Source organism: Scatophagus argus, chromosome 19 (genome assembly GCF_020382885.2).
Source record: "Scatophagus argus isolate fScaArg1 chromosome 19, fScaArg1.pri, whole genome shotgun sequence".
In the NCBI taxonomy this organism is placed as follows: Eukaryota; Metazoa; Chordata; class Actinopteri; family Scatophagidae; genus Scatophagus; species Scatophagus argus.
The window spans coordinates 1,171,178-1,186,928 of record NC_058511.1 but is presented as its reverse complement, the minus strand read 5'-3'; the positions used below and the strand labels follow the sequence as shown (position 1 = coordinate 1,186,928).

The 15,751-nt window shown below is 45.9% G+C and overlaps 1 protein-coding gene across 1 annotated transcript in view; it reads left to right on the top strand.

The window, feature by feature from the left end:
* Positions 1 to 15,751, top strand: part of myo6a (myosin VIa) — a 79,508-nt gene that overhangs the window by 37,508 nt on the left and 26,249 nt on the right. Inside the window, 11 exon segments of the mRNA XM_046374000.1 lie at positions 2,079 to 2,236; positions 2,578 to 2,669; positions 3,876 to 3,948; positions 6,445 to 6,572; positions 7,346 to 7,441; positions 7,867 to 8,037; positions 11,263 to 11,301; positions 11,427 to 11,520; positions 14,088 to 14,218; positions 14,318 to 14,395; positions 15,603 to 15,732. Coding sequence (XP_046229956.1) covers positions 2,079 to 2,236; positions 2,578 to 2,669; positions 3,876 to 3,948; positions 6,445 to 6,572; positions 7,346 to 7,441; positions 7,867 to 8,037; positions 11,263 to 11,301; positions 11,427 to 11,520; positions 14,088 to 14,218; positions 14,318 to 14,395; positions 15,603 to 15,732 — 1,190 coding nt within the window.

Here is a 15,751-nt window from a genome sequence, read left to right as displayed (position 1 = left end):
GAGAGAGACAGAAAAACATTGGCCGTGCAGAGGCTCACAGGGAATACATATTAGACCACTTGTACGATTAGTGTTCTGACATTATGCTGCTCTGGCATTCAGACCTCTTGGTTTTTAAATGAGAGGGCCTCACCGCACTGTGCAAACCTCTGGCTGTGCTCGGTGGAGCCGGCGGCATGAATTAAACATGCCAGGTGGTGGAGAGGGCGGAGGTGAAGGTGAGGAGCTGTGGGAGTGTTGATGGGCGATAAGTCAGGTTTAAAGTCACTCTGTCAAGCTGCTCAAACACCTTTTCTGTTTGGTTAAAGATCTGCAACTTCATGTGACGTTCACATGTATCCTCTGCCGTCACACACTCTGACGTTTCCCGGAGCTTTCAACCGCATCGCTGCAGTCTGCATGAGCAGAGTTTTTGATAGGCAGCTCAAAGTAACAAAGTACAGTTACGGTACTCAAGTACTGCACTTAAGTACAGTTTTTAGGTACTTCCGTTATCATTTTACACTTCCATGGTATTTATTGTACCTTTTACAACACTGCATTTATATGAGATCTTCAGTTACTTTGCAGATTTAGTTTTGAAGGTGTAATCAGCAAATTATGATGCAGTGTTTTAGTGTTTTAAATGCAATTGTTCTGCGTCAGTTACACATACATCTTTATTCACGTGGCTGAAAGTATGTGTCAGCTGTTAAAGCTTTATTTACATGAATTTAAATGGGAAACACACGTGTTACAGATACACAGCTCACAGTGAATTCTGAACATGCAGCTGCAGGGTGTCTGTCCTTGTCGCAGTATAATGTGGTTGAGAAACCCCGCCGAGGGGCCTGCAGGGACCAGGCGTGTGCGTGGGCGTGCAGAACAGGTAATGCGTTGCAGAGAGAGGCTTGGCCGTGGATTTTGGAGGCCGTTATTGGGAGCTTTGCGAGTGTCGCTCTTGTCGAGTTATCTCCCAGATGTGTCCTCGAGTCAACCGCAGTCGTGCTGTAGTAAAGTCCAGAGCTGAAGCCTGCGCACAAACCTCGCAGCTGATTAATGCAGCACGTTTTATCTGGCCTCCGCGATCGGGTCGCTCCTTTTGTCTGCAGCCATTGAACAGCACGCTCGCACACAGCCAGAAGCAATTACAACACCTCCACAGAGCTCGCTGCCGGTTATGGTTTCTGTCGCCGCTTTATGGCCGCTAACCCCACACCCAATCTCTGCTTCTGACTGTCGATAACACAATTACCTGCTCGGAAAGTCTGGCAAACCCTGTTTTTTTAAACTGCTGCTCTGCAGTGGATGGGGAAACTCCACGTATCCTCGGAGACACGTTTATGTTTGTTATTTTATTCAGGTCACTCAATGCGTTTACCTGCAGGATGGGCTTAAATTCAACTTAAAGCAAGAAATCAATAAGAGAGAAAGTGCTGAGGTCAGAGGTGCACACCTTGGCAAGACTTTAAAGGCTTTTTCACGACCTGGTGATTGACAGGCCTGGAGGTGGAGTCTCACTACCAACCGCATGGTGTCTGTGGCTCCCTGTTGTCGTTCTCTCCTCATGTCCCTGGTGTCGACCGCTTGGCTTCACTTTGTTCACTCTGAAAAATACTGTGAGAAATGTCAATTCCCCAGAGCAAAAGAAGACATTTTCAAATGACTTGTTTTGTTGAGCTGTCCAAAACTCAGAAAAACTCATTTACAGGAATAAAAAACACAGGAGAACTTCAAATCGTCACATTTGAAACGCTGGAACGAGTCGTGGTTTTGCTGGCACCTCCTGCGATTGGACGTTTAAGCTTAGATTATTCTGTTGTGCTGCAGCTCGCACTTCAGCCCCTTTCAGTGCTTCACCCTCAAGTGACACTTCAGCTCCTACAAGTGCTTTAACTTTAATTGACCCTTCAACTCGGTCAAGTTGTCCAACTCAAACTGACAAGGTTCCTGGCTGTAAATGAAACTTTATGAACTGTGTGAAGCAGAACTTTAGAATACACCACATGGACAGACGTCACACTCCGAAAGCCAGCGGAAACACTGAATCTTCTCACGCACTGTTTGCACTGTTTGCACTGTTTGTGTGTCCTTCTCAGGGTGCCTCTCAAAGTGGAGCAGGCCAACAACGCCCGGGACGCCCTGGCGAAGGCCGTGTACAGCCGCCTGTTCGACCACGTGGTCACCAGGGTCAACCAGTGCTTCCCCTTCGACTCCTCCGCCAACTTCATCGGCGTCCTGGACATCGCTGGCTTCGGTTAGTGTCCCCCTTCAGTTAATATTGAAGGTGTTCGTGTTTGATTTGTGTGTGGGATTTGAAGGTGAAAAAACATGCACACAGTAAGTTTTAGATTTGATTTCCCTAAAGTGGCTGATTAGATGCAGACTGTCACTGTTTCATCTAGTTTGTGACTATGTATGTAATATATATATATATATATATATATATATATATATATATATATATATATATATAATAGTGAGGACAGGCTCACAGCGGCGGGTTTTACAGTTTTAATCATTTTGTTGGACATGAGGAGAGCATGTACACGTGTCAGACTGACCAGATGTCTGCCTGCTTCTTTTTCCGTTGTGCAGAGTACTTTGAACACAACAGCTTCGAGCAGTTCTGCATCAACTACTGTAACGAGAAGCTGCAGCAGTTCTTCAATGAGCGCATCCTGAAGGAGGTAAAAGTCCACGCTGTGTTTCCACCTGAGGGAATCGACCACTTCAGATCAGTTAGCGAGCACCGAATCAAAGCAAACATGTTGAAATGACTCAGGACTTTGATTACTACTTTGATGTAAGTCGTTTGTCACTGTGAGTAGGTGTCGGGTTTTCAAATTGCAGGTGTCTCATTTTTGAACTGAAGTATGGAATTTCCAAAGCTTAGACACATCAAAGGACATATCTATCTATCTATCTATCTATAGATAGATAGATAGATAGATAGATAGATAAAAGCTGACCGTTGAGCACTTTTAAAGTAGAAAGTTTCAGTCTAAAACATGATTTCTTCCATTTAGGAATGTGCTTCGTGCTGATCAATGTTTATGTCAAAAAAATAAATGCGTTTCTCTCCAAACAAACTGCTGCAATAACACACCATAAAAAAAGGTCTTCTGTTGTTTTCAGTAAACTTTAAGGCCAGTCTGATTTTCAGATGAAACCCTCCATTTGTAGACATTTTCAGCACCCAAACAACCATTAGCAAGAGTTGACCTGAGACTGACGCTGTCCAAGTCTACAGTGTTCCCAAGCAGCACATTTCTGGTTTGCAAAATAATGATGTTCCTTCACATCATGAACTCGCACTCGTCCTCGGCAAGCCTTCATAATGGTTTAATGGCGCTTGGAGTGGCGTTCGGACGACATAAAGTGTGAAAGAAATGCTGCTGAGCTGCTGACCCTGAGGTCTGCACGGCCACTGCAGTCGAACTGTAGTTCTGCTGCGGAAAACGTCCGCAACAAAACATAATCAGCTGATGTGTCTGCAAATCTGAAGCCACATCCGTCTGAACTGATGAAAGGCTTCTCTGTAGCATTGTTAAAACTAACTGAGAAAAGGGCAACTTCAAGAATATTTAGGATCGTGTGAGACTTTCACTTTGTTCGATGTCCCAAATGTTACGTGTCTCATTTGACCTTAAAGCTCCTCGTTTCATGCAGAGATTCTGGCGTCAAAACATCTGTTGCTTGAAAGCCTTAACCTTAAAGATGCTCATTTTGCATGAGTGTGTGATAGCTGAGCGCCTGCTCTAAGTGCCATTTGTGAGGCTACGATGCCCTCCAGGCGGGACCGCAGCGCCGTCCCCGTCCTCATTAGACGAGTGCCGTACATGCTGCGAATATCGTTATGGATTCTCATTAGAAATATCTCGTTTGCATTCCAGGAGCAGGAGCTGTACCAGAGGGAGGGGCTCGGAGTCAACGAGGTCCACTACGTCGACAATCAGGACTGCATAGGTATGAAGACGCCGCTCCTCGTTCAGCACTGGTGATCGTGCATTCAGATTCAGTCCTCCACGTTTGTGCTGTTGGGTTCAGAGTGTTCCTCAGCAGAAGTCTTGAGTTTCTCGTCGATCTTTTGTGTAACTCATATTGGATCTTTTTTTTACCCTCATGTAGAACATAATGGACACGTAAGACCCACCAGAAGACAAAAAGGGCACAAAGCCTGCTGTACTCATCCCTGACTAAACAGATTCCCAGTCAAAAATGTATCAGAGCGGTGAAGTAATCAGCTTTGTGTCCTTAATGGAAATAAACGTGCTCCAAACGAACTCGTGAGGCTGAACGTCCATGCAGTCCACGATGGCGGTTCCTCCTCAGTCCGAGTCAAGCACCATGAGCGTTTTCTACCTGCAGCTTTCAGGTTGTGTGGAGACGCTGTGGCCTGCATGTCGTGGAAACAGGAGAAGCATGTTTTTGTGAGGATGAACGCACAGTAATATAAGATGGTCAGTTTTCTTTCTGAGAGAGAACTGGGGAGGGGATTAGACCCTGTGCTGAAAGCTGAATGCATCCAAGAGGTGCACTCACATCCTGAACAGCCTCTGCAGCTGGCCTGCCTGAACTTCTGAGGGACATAACGATGTCAGTATGTCAGAGAGTAAATGATGGTACTCCATGAAATACAGACTTTTCCTGTCCTGACTTGAGACGTGTTGATTTTGACTTGCATTAATGTTTGAAGGGACTTGGCATTTCTATCTCAGCTTGGACTTACAAGTTGTAACTTGACATGGGACCTGTTCGCCTTGACCTAGGACCTGATGTAGGACTTTTCAGGGTCTCAACGCGTGACTTGTCAGGATGCGAGACTTGCTGGGACTTTGGATATGAATGGTGCTTGGGACTTGCAGGTGTTGGTCTTCAAAGCCGAGTCCTGAGCTTTATTCCTGACTCTGTGTGTGTCAGCGTTAATGCTCTTTTAGACAAACGAGTCTTGAGACTCGAGGTTTGGAAAGCTGCTGGTTGTACTTCGTGACATTTTTTAATTTTCTTGAGCCATACAGGAGGAAGCAGTTGTGTTTATGAGCCGTGAGCGGCAGCCTGCTGCTCATTATTGGCCTTAATGTGCTGCTGGCTCTCAGCCCTGAGCTTTGAAAAGCTGCCTGTCCACAGCCTGACCCCGGAGCCTCTGCTGGCTGTTTCGTGGAGGCAAAGTGATGAAGCCCCAGAGCATGTGACGTGTCTTCACTGCTCCATGAACAGGGAGGTGGATGTGAGGTGATTAGAGGTGAGGTTAATTATGCTTTTCGCTGAGGTCCAGCTCTGTGAATCGGCCTCAGTTTGAGATGCCTCAGCGGAGGCAGCAGTCGGACTGTTCACCGGCTCGAAACTACACAACACTCCAACGTGTTTGTTTGTTTGTTTGTTTGTTGGGGCTCCTCTGACCACACATAAAGCAGACAACATGAAAATCACCCTTGTTGTTAACCGTAGATGTGATGGACACAAGACAGAGTGAGATTTAAAACAAATGGAAAATCTCATAAACAAAACATCACAAAATTTCTTTGTTAATACATTTTCACCTCTAGCTATAACATTTATGCTTTTACTTTGAAGTTCGTTAACTAGTAAATATTCCTGCTGATAAATATTCCATATATGTCATCCGCTCATCCAGTGTTCAGTTTACGGAGCGATGACGGCACAGATGAAAGGATATTTGCAGGGTCTTCAGTAGAGAATCTGGCTGCTGTTCAGAACTGGATCCTTTGTGCTCCTCTGGCCTTGGTTAGTGGGACGTAGTGAGTGTGTGAGTGGGAGTGCGAATCAAACATCAGGAAATGTTACTCAGAAACACTCGAGTGAACATTCCTGTACGTCCTTGTTGGCTCACTGCGTCACCGAGGCAGCTGAACGACTTCGAACTCTCACCAAATGTAAGAGAAGCATAAATAATGAAGAGGGGGAGAGAGAAGGTCGAAGCTGCTGACTCTCTCACACCTGACACACCCAGCCTCTCCGTCAGGCTCCGTCAGGCTCCGTCAGCACCGCCCCCGTGTCCACGTGGGGTTTGGACAGAAGAATAAACCTCCGGCTCGCTCGTCTTCATTGTATGAAATCAAAGAAGAAAATTTGTCCCAGTTTTTTCTTTATTATTGATTTAAATTTCTTTTCCGTTTTGACCAAAGCCCACAAAGAAGAAAGAAAGAAAGAAGCTACAACCAAGAATGTTTTGTCGTTTTTGCTTATAAAACGTTAAATTCATGCAGTTCACGCGTGTTGTTATGCGCAGTTAGGTGAGCTTATCGCCTGTCAGATCGGGTCAAGGTGAAGCTGCTTCGATGTCCTCCCCTCCCCCATTCGACTGAACTTTCATTTAGATTTTTAATCGACTACATCAGCTCAGCTTGATTGAATTGGTCTCGTTGCCCGGTGGCCTGAGGTAACCTGAAACGCCTTCAGAGACGCGTAGCTTTTCTCATGCCTGTCATGCTTTCTCCACAGACCTGGTGGAGGCGAAGCTGGTCGGCATCCTGGACATCCTGGACGAAGAGAACCGACTACCTCAGCCCAGCGACCAGCACTTCACTGACACCGTTCACAACAAACACAAGGACCACTTCCGCCTCACTGTGAGTCACTCTGACGCACGCTCGGCAGGAAAGCGGCTGGGAAACTGTTTGCTTTTGGACGTCCAAGCGGGTCGGGGTGGTGATGACCACTGCAGAATGTGTTTGTAGTCGGGTTTGAAACATTTCTTAAAAAACAGTCACTTCCAAGCTTCCAAAATCAGTCACCTCAAAGAACCTGAACAGAAAGCAGAGATGGCTGTCACCAACCAAGTTAAAGCACTAGTTAAAGGTTCAGTTCGCTCATTTTCTTTGTTAACTAAAGTTTCTCTGTGTTCTTGCGATTTGTGTGAACTGACCCTTTAATTCTGACTCTCAGTCGTCACATTCACATGTGAATACGTCACTAGTTTAGTTTGATATATATGTTTAATAATTAATAATTCACCATCAGTGGGTTTTTACACACGTTTACATGTTAAACAGAGTTTTTCTGTCCGTGTTGTTGTTCCAATGTGGTTTTAATCCTTAAACAAACGTTGCCAAAGGTGGTCAGGGTTTTATAATCAGGGTTGTGTCATATTCAGGCCAGAACAATGAGTTATGCCTGTGTAACGTTATGTAACGTTCAGCCTCTGGGTGATGTGGTGTGGCTGACGGTTAAATTACTCAACGCTGACTCTTAATCTTCATTTCCAGATGGGATTGATTGACAGGAGCAGGAATTAGCCTTTCATTTCCAATGGAGACTATGCAGGAAGTCTGCTGAGTCTAACTGTTTTATTGTGTGTGTGTGTACGTGTGTGTGTGTGCGTGTGCGTGTGCGTGTTCCTCAGGTACCCAGGAAGTCTAAGCTGACCGTCCACAGGAACGTGAGGGATGATGAGGGATTTATTATCAGACACTTTGCAGGAGCCGTGTGCTACGAGACGGTGCGTTCACTGGCTCTCCTGCAGCCATCTTCAACATGGTGTCACTTTAAATGATTTATTTCTTCTTCTTGGCTCACTGGACGGCAGAAAACATTTCTAACTAGAAAGCAGAAAGTGACCATTCAGATGTGAACACATTCAGCTAAACTGAGCCCACGCAGCTGCCAGTGCTTTTTAAATTCACTGAAAAATACACGTTTTACATACTCTGATATTTGTTGCTTTGAATGTTATTCTTCACCTGTCCAGCGAGCAGAGATTAGCATTGCTGTGATGAGTCATAAAGAACAACTAAAATGAAAACTAAAGGGTGAAAGGTGTTTAAAATTGAAATGTGTGCTGACGGAGGTCTTCAGGTGAGCAGCTCATCTCGCTGTAGCCTCAAAACGTGTTTGACATTCTGTCTGAAAATGTCCCCGTCTCAGACCAAGTTCGTGGAGAAGAACAACGACGCTCTGCACATGTCTCTGGAGTGCCTGGTCAGTGAGTCCAAAGACCGCTTCGTCCGCGAGCTCTTCGAAAACTCCAACAACAGCAAAGACGTGAAGCAGAAGGCGGGAAAACTCAGCTTCATCAGCGTTGGCAACAAGTTCAAGGTGAGACTGACGCAACCTGACACGCTGCTCTTAACACCTCCTGCTTACTTTGGTTGTGGTTGATGTTTACAAGGTGAGTTTAAATTCTCCTTCTGTTTACCCCGTCCTCCAGTTTACTCCACCCAAATGGTTTGTTAGGAGATATTAGAAATAGGTTCCACAGTCGGTAGTCCAGTAGATCACCTCAGCTGCTGAAACATAATCCTTCCATCAAAGTTCTTCAGCCACTCGCGGGCTGAGAGTGCGACTCTGAGCGTCCCGACGGAGAGAGAAAATCCTTTTAGTTTAAGCAGAGTCTCTCTCTCAAGTCCCTCGAGAGTTGAGTTAATAACAAGCTAACACAGCGACAGAACATCAAACGTATCAGGCCGATCTCACAAGGGTCCGTTTGTGAAAAATTGTGCAAATATGCTCAATTACCAAATATTTGGTTGTTAAACTCAGGAGCACTGATCTCAGTGTTGTTCTCAGCTGCGAGTCCATCTCACAGGAGAGCAAAGATGTGCACAGAAACTCTGTTGACGTCAGTGCCGAAGGAGCTCTTCAGTCTGAGTCCATTCAGGGAACAGAGAGCAGCTTGTTTGTTGTGGACGGGGGTGAGGGTTTTTATTCTCCTCCGCAGTGACTCACCCAGCTCAGCCTCTCACCTTGATATGTGCTCTAATGTGTCACCTAACCGACGGCGAGGTGAGCCAAACACCACAGCCTCTCGCACTCACAGGGACACAACGGCGTACAGCACAGCACAGGCAGCGGGGACACGTTTTACAGGATCCACACAAACCCTCATGTGAGACTGTGTGGACGCTGTCCATCACTGAAGTCCTGCAGAAAACATTAACGTTTGTGGCTTTTGGCTGTGAGGCACACACTTTGCCTCCAGAATGCGCTGCAGCTAGCTGTGGTTACCCATAATTCTCCACAGTTTTAGCAGTTTTAGAAATGAAAACAAATCAATTTTCAATCGGTTTCTGACTTCCAAATCAGTGATTCTTGCCTGGAAATGTCTGAGGAAGTTTTGCAGGATCTTACAGACCTGCAAGTGTCACTGCTTCTTCTGTTTGCACAGCACGTTTGGTGATTGGTGCACGTCAAAAGCCGCTCCACGATGTGTCCGGCGTGTCTTGCTCTAATCATGTCGGTTAGCGTCTGTACACGCGTGTCGACAAAGTGTTTCACTGCTGCAGATGAGGCAGGGAAGCCGTCGGCGGTTATCTGAGAGGACCAAAGCTCAGAGTTCATCTCAGGCTGGATTTGGACTCGAGCTTCTTATTACCTGTGAGGTCTGTCACTTAAAGGCGGGTTCTGCCTCCCCTCCCTGAGTCCCCCCTCTCTCTGTGCGAGCTATGATTGAGGTTCAAAAGGTGTAGAGGAGGATCCAAACAGGCAGGCGGGAACAGAGCTTTGGAGACGGTGAAAATGAGCAGTGATAAATCGAGTCGGTGGCGGGAGACGCTGCCTCCCGGCAGGAGCGACGGAGGGGAGTGGTGAGCCGCAGAGGGCCTGTGGGTATTCATTATAACCAGACAGCGTAGCTTTGTCCCCAATCCAAGGAGACTGTGGCATCACGGAGCTCATCCACCCCGAGAAGTCGGTGCTCTTTAGCCTGAATGACAAGGACAAAAGCCGGGATTCACTGCCTGCTGCTCCAACAAGGGCCATCGGACGTCAGTTCAACTTTATTTATATTTATGACACGTTTGCAATCAAACCAATCAGGAACATCAAGAATATCAGGCTTTAAGGATAAAAAAGGAAAAAATCAGCTTCTGTGTGTTTTTCCAGCTTACAGATGCACAATAAGAAAAACTTGGTTTTCCATGTTCAGTAAACGCAGCACCTGCAGCAGAATCCAGTCCTCTGATGATTCTGGAGTCAGATTGGACGAATGTGGACACCGTCGCTGTGTCCTTTCTGTGATTGGTTGCTTTTTAATCAGTTTGTCTTCGCTGCGCGCCCCGTCATTCACCACGTCCATTTACATTTACTTACATTCTCCCTGACGCAACGCAGGCGCTTCTCGTCTGCAGTCTCTCAAAGTGATTTGTTGGAACGAACTTGGATGATGAATCACGCTAATGAAGACGAACAAGAAGTTCTGGATGTTGATGATTCATCAAAAGAAATTCTTTGGTTTTTGTTTAGGTTGTAATTCTGACTCTAATTTAAAACAATCTGTGATGCGTAAAGAAAATGATGGTGAAATTAAAAATGCATATTCTGAAAAGTGTACAGAGACAAACCTTATCAGAAATTCGCTTTGAGTTGAAACTCTTCAGCCGTGCGACTACAAAGATGTTGATGATGCAGTTTTGTAAAAGTTGTGCTTATCAGACGCTCTGCCCTCCTGCTTTTCCAGAGTCCCATCACATATAAAGAATTAATCCGTCTTGACCCGTGACAGCCTGCAGAGTAAGAGGATTCTTGCCAATGCATACAAACTGAAAGGCTTTTCTTTACAAAAGCTTATCAGAGACAAATTCCTTTTTCCCTCTCGTTCCTCTCTTGTCCACCTCAGCAACATCTTCAGCTCCAAACTGTGAAGCTCCAGAGTCTCAGATTAATTGTTGCCTCTTGTCCCAGACGGTAATACAATAACCGGCTAAAAGTCACAGCCCGTGTGAGGAGGACCGCCGGCCGGACTGCCGACCGGCCCACTGGTCGGGCCACCTGCTGGACTGCGTGGCTTTTGGCAGCCGCTTATTTCCGGTGAACTTGTGTGTCATTACAGATCGGGGAGATTTCGACTTTGGCTTAATCCTGCATGTGTTTGACTTCGTATCTGATCTGCAACTGAGAGCAAACAGTTGACTCTCCGAGAGAAATGAGATCATATCTGCTCTGTTTAAGGGAAAGAAACTCGACCGTTTGGTTGATGGGATCCGCTGATTTTATCACAGAAAATATACTGAGACAAAGTTTTTGTTTCTTCACTATTGGAAATAAAACTTTTCATTCTTGATTTTGATTCTGCGTGTTTCTGCCTTGAGTGAAACCTTCACTGTGGCTCCTCAGAAACCTGTGGACGACGTCCACGTTGTCAGCAGCATCCGAAACCACGGAGACATGAGGAAGGAAACCTTTTATCAGGACCAACTTTGCGCTTCTTTATCTTTCTTGTGTACAATTCATTTAAAATGTTGAACATTATTATTTGAAACATACATGATGTCGTGTTTCCTTTGCAGAAGCTTAAATGTCAAATGTGTTTTCTGTTTTCTGTAGACGCAGCTGAATATTCTTCTGGACAAGCTCCGCAGCACGGTCAGTGTTTCTTCTTCTCTGCAGAGTGTGAATGTAATGGATGTCGGTGGTTTCTGGCGGGCTCTGTGGTTCCTGCGGTTTCCCTGCTCACGTTTCCTGCCTCTCGTCTCTCTCTTCGTGTTCAGGGCTCCAGCTTCGTCCGCTGCATCAAGCCCAACCTGAAGATGGTCAGCCACCAGTTTGAAGGGGCTCAGATCCTCTCCCAGCTGCAGTGCTCCGGTCAGTCGGCTTTTCTCTCTGGACTTGTTGTTTTGAATATACAGACTGATGTCACTTCCTGTCCAGCGCCTGTTCCGCCACCTTGATAAGCCTTTGAGCGAGGTAGAGTTGAAGGTATTCCTGTGATTTTAAAGGAAACCTTTTTAATCTCTGCTGTGTAAAACGTTTCTGACTTAGTTTAAAATTTAAAATCCTTAACTACGACATAAACTGAACCCGCTCAGGTCTCAGCTCAGGTCTCGTTGGTCCATCCGTCCTTCTCACGTTCCACCCACGTTCCTCAGCTGACGTGTCGAGAACGAGCCGCTACCAGAGTGTGTGTGTGTGTGCGCACACGTTGTTGATTTTAAAGTCATCTCTGAGAACCTTTCAGTTCAGCTTGTTTCTCGTGTCCCTGCTTCAGTGTTACTCAGTGAAAGAATCGTCTCAAATGACTGAATAAACAGAAAATGTCAAGACAACTCTCAAATAAACAGAAAGACAAAGAACCAAGGACAAACGGAGGGTCAGAACACACCGGCTGTGACTCACCATCCGAACAGTCATGACAAACGACAACAGCTTGTTTCTGAAATGTACCTGCAGGAAAATTACAACCAAAATTCAGCACGTTGATGTCAAGGGAAAAAAGTTTTTAAAATCTCTGCCTCAAACTGAAAAAACACCCAAAGTTCAGATTAGTTAAACTAACGAAATGAACTCGACATCAGCTGGTCCTGGTTTTCCTCAGCAGGTTTAAGGAGAGGAGAGATGCAGCATCCAGAGATTTCAAATCTGAGCTGAAAGAGGCTTGAATTCAGTTTATCAAAGACATAAATTACATTTCAGGGTATTAAAAGTCTCAGGAGGCTTTTTCAGGAGTTTCAGTCAGGACCATCAGACCTGCAGCTGAAGTTACAAACCTGATAACACGTTTGTTCTTTTCCGGTCGGCCCTTGTTTCCTGTGTGCTACAACTTCAATCTTGCTGTAATCTGGATTTGTGACTTTGCAACAATTTTCTTTAACTTTTTGTATTCCCCAAACTGAAAGTTTTTTGCCTGAGACTCTCCTCAGGTTTGGAAGAACAGAAATTATTAGCTCAAGTTTAATATCCTTTGAGACTCTCACTTTGCCTCAGCGATTCCCTTTTCAGATACTGAACCCCGGCAAGCTCTTCATCCAGTTTTATTGGACTGGGAATGGAAACATTGGTAGTTTGGATAAGAGGGGGGGGGGGGCTCGGTGCACCAACAGGACACAGTCAGGACCAGACAGCAAACAACAGGGCCAAAACCTGCTCAATGAGAAGCAGTAGCAGGTAGCCTGAAGGTGTTGGCTGACTGAACACTTTCCTTATGAAAGATTTTGGATAATAAAGTCGTGTTGCTGCACTTTATAAACTGGATTGTTCACGTGTAAAGTTTAGTAAAGTTTAGTTCTCCTTATGGAGGCCTTTTCAGATTCAGACAGAGATCACCTCAGAGTCTCGAGGTCGGATTAACTTTACTTTGAAAAGGCTTTGAGCCGTGCACCTCCTGTCGGATTGATGATTAGTGACTCGTGTGAGTATTAAATTGGAAATCTCTGTACAAACAAATGCTTTTGTAGCTTAGAATGAATGGAAATGTGCTGAGCAGATATCAGCTGAGACCCGAATGGGCTTTGGTAAAGTTTTTGGGATTTTTGGCCGTCAAAGTTAGAATTGTTAGTGCTTGGCCTTTGGGTCTGACATCTTATAGAATACAAGATTCACAGAATATTTGAAAACAAGTTATTTGTTCAAACGCTGATCTCCTCACTCACAAGTCCAGAGAACCGGTCGTGGCTCTGTCTGTTCCAGACTCTCAGGAAACTTTTGCATCACTCGGTGTGGAATTTTGTCCAGGCATTCATGTTCCCCATAGGATGAATCCCAAAGACTCGTCTAATCCTCCTCGCGGACTGACTTGACCTTTATGACGGTCTCTATAGGTCAGGTTCTGCTGACTTTGGTGACCCTCGAACTTTTCCTCCTGCACTTGCAGCACATCAGACTTTCCTCTGGATGCAGAGCAGCTTTCAGCTTGTTCTTTGGGCTCAGAAGGCTTAAGAAAATCAGTGACACATTGAAGCTGTGTAATACCTTGAAAGTTATAAGCAGGACTTAATAACCAGTGAGAGATTTCACAGGAACCCAATGGAGGGAGACTAAAACCAGGATAAAATGTTCATTAACTCCAGTTCACATCATTCATTCAGCTTGAATAAGGTGAATGTGTGCCTCAGACTGAAGCATGGACCTGGTTCAAGTGTCTGCCCCCCCAAAGTGCTGCAAGGTGAGCAGACATCCCGATGTTAGTCTTCAGGAACATATCTGGAGTTGGGGGTGAAAGCGACTTTTTTTAATCCTGTCCTTTGGGAAGCTGCTCAGCAGTTACACCTGGAGCTCTGATATGAGTAACGTCCTCCTCTGCTCCAAGACCGTCGTGCCTCTGGTTATCTTCTTGCTTTCCATTGTCCTTGTACTGACTTTCTGACTGTGTGGGAGCTGCAGGAGCTTGAGCTTCCTGTTCAGTGACACTCTGTGACTCCTCTCTGTGTCTGCAGGTATGGTGTCGGTGCTGGACCTCATGCAGGGCGGCTTCCCTTCCAGGGCTCCCTTCCACGAACTCTACAACATGTACCAGAAGTACATGCCTGCAAAACTCACCCGCCTCGACCCCCGCCTCTTCTGCAAGGTCAGTCCTCTGGGCCCCCGGGCCGATCCAAGCTTTTATTATCATCTTCAAACAGCCTCATTTCCATGTTTATCAATGCACTTCCTGTGTGTGTTGCAGGCTTTGTTCAAAGCTCTGGGACTGAATGAGAACGACTACAAGTTTGGCCTGACCAGAGTGTTTTTCAGGCCCGGGAAGGTGAGATTTTGTTGAAAATCCTGCTCTATTCCCCCCTCGCATGAGCTAATATAGCTATTGTTTCCCTAAAGAAAGACAATAGATTCAGAGGGAAAGATCATTAGTCATTTTGGCTGCTGAGGTGAGATGAGGATTTCGAACAAACCAAAGCCAACAGATGGGATTTTTATTTTTCCACCGGATGAATAATTCATCACATTTGGGTTAGACATGTGGCTTCCGGGGGGGCTTTTGAAAGCACATGCATTTGTTGCAGAGGACCTCGGCACACAGTGCGCAGGACAAACTGTAAGTGTGACCCTGTAGATTTAGCCCCGAGGAATAAATAAACACTTATGTCCTCTGTTGGCTGAACTCGGATGCTTTCATTACTCATTCAGTGTTTGCCCTACAAGACAGTCACATGTTACTAAATAATCGCTAACGCCTTCATGGAACCGAAGGTGGTCGGGGTTTAGAGCTTTAGTAAACATCAGATGACAGAAGCTCATGTCTCAGGCTCCAACTATTATGTCTTTTCTGGATTTTATCCAGCTGCATCCACAACTACAGTCCTGCTGACCTTTTTCATAGTCATAATAAATTAACATTGAGACAGTGAAGCAGTTAACGCAGTGCTGTGAAGCTCCAGGACACCTCGAGGGTCAGCAGCCTGACAGCGACGCACTCACAAGCCACGTTGTCAGGAATCAAACTCAGAAAACCGACAACAGGATGCTGAGAACATCATAGTCCTGCAGCTTCTTTCATTACTGAGGCAGCAGCAGAGGCTCAAGGTTTGGAAGTCAGGGGTTTCCAGAGGACAACACAACGAGCGAGCGGCGGCGTCACGCCTCTCAGCAGGCTCTCGATTCAAGTGCAGCGAGCGCTAGAAAGCGTTCAGCAGCTCTGCTACGATCTTTGACTTTGTTATGAAAGATACACGAATTCACTCTTCCACAAATAGATACAACATCTGCCTGTGGCCAGGCTTTGGTCCAATATGAAGTGATTTTTCACAGACTGCCGGCGTTAATCATACAGTGTTACCTACAGCTTTATTACCAACAGCCAGAGCGCCGTTCGACAATATGATGGCAAAAGTTCACCTGAGCTTTAGTTGACAGGTGTATGTGTCCCAAACAGAACGGCAGTCAAAGGTCAAGGTCGTTCGAGGGTTGTCGGCTCTTCTCTCGCTGCTCATCACGTACCTGTCACCTGTGCTCAGTTTGCAGAGTTTGACCAGATCATGAAGTCGGACCCGGACCACCTGGCAGAACTGGTGAAGAAGGTCAACAAGTGGCTCATCCACAGCCGCTGGAAGAAGGTCCAGTGGTGCGCTCTGTCCGTCATCAAGCGTAAGTCCGTCACTTCTGC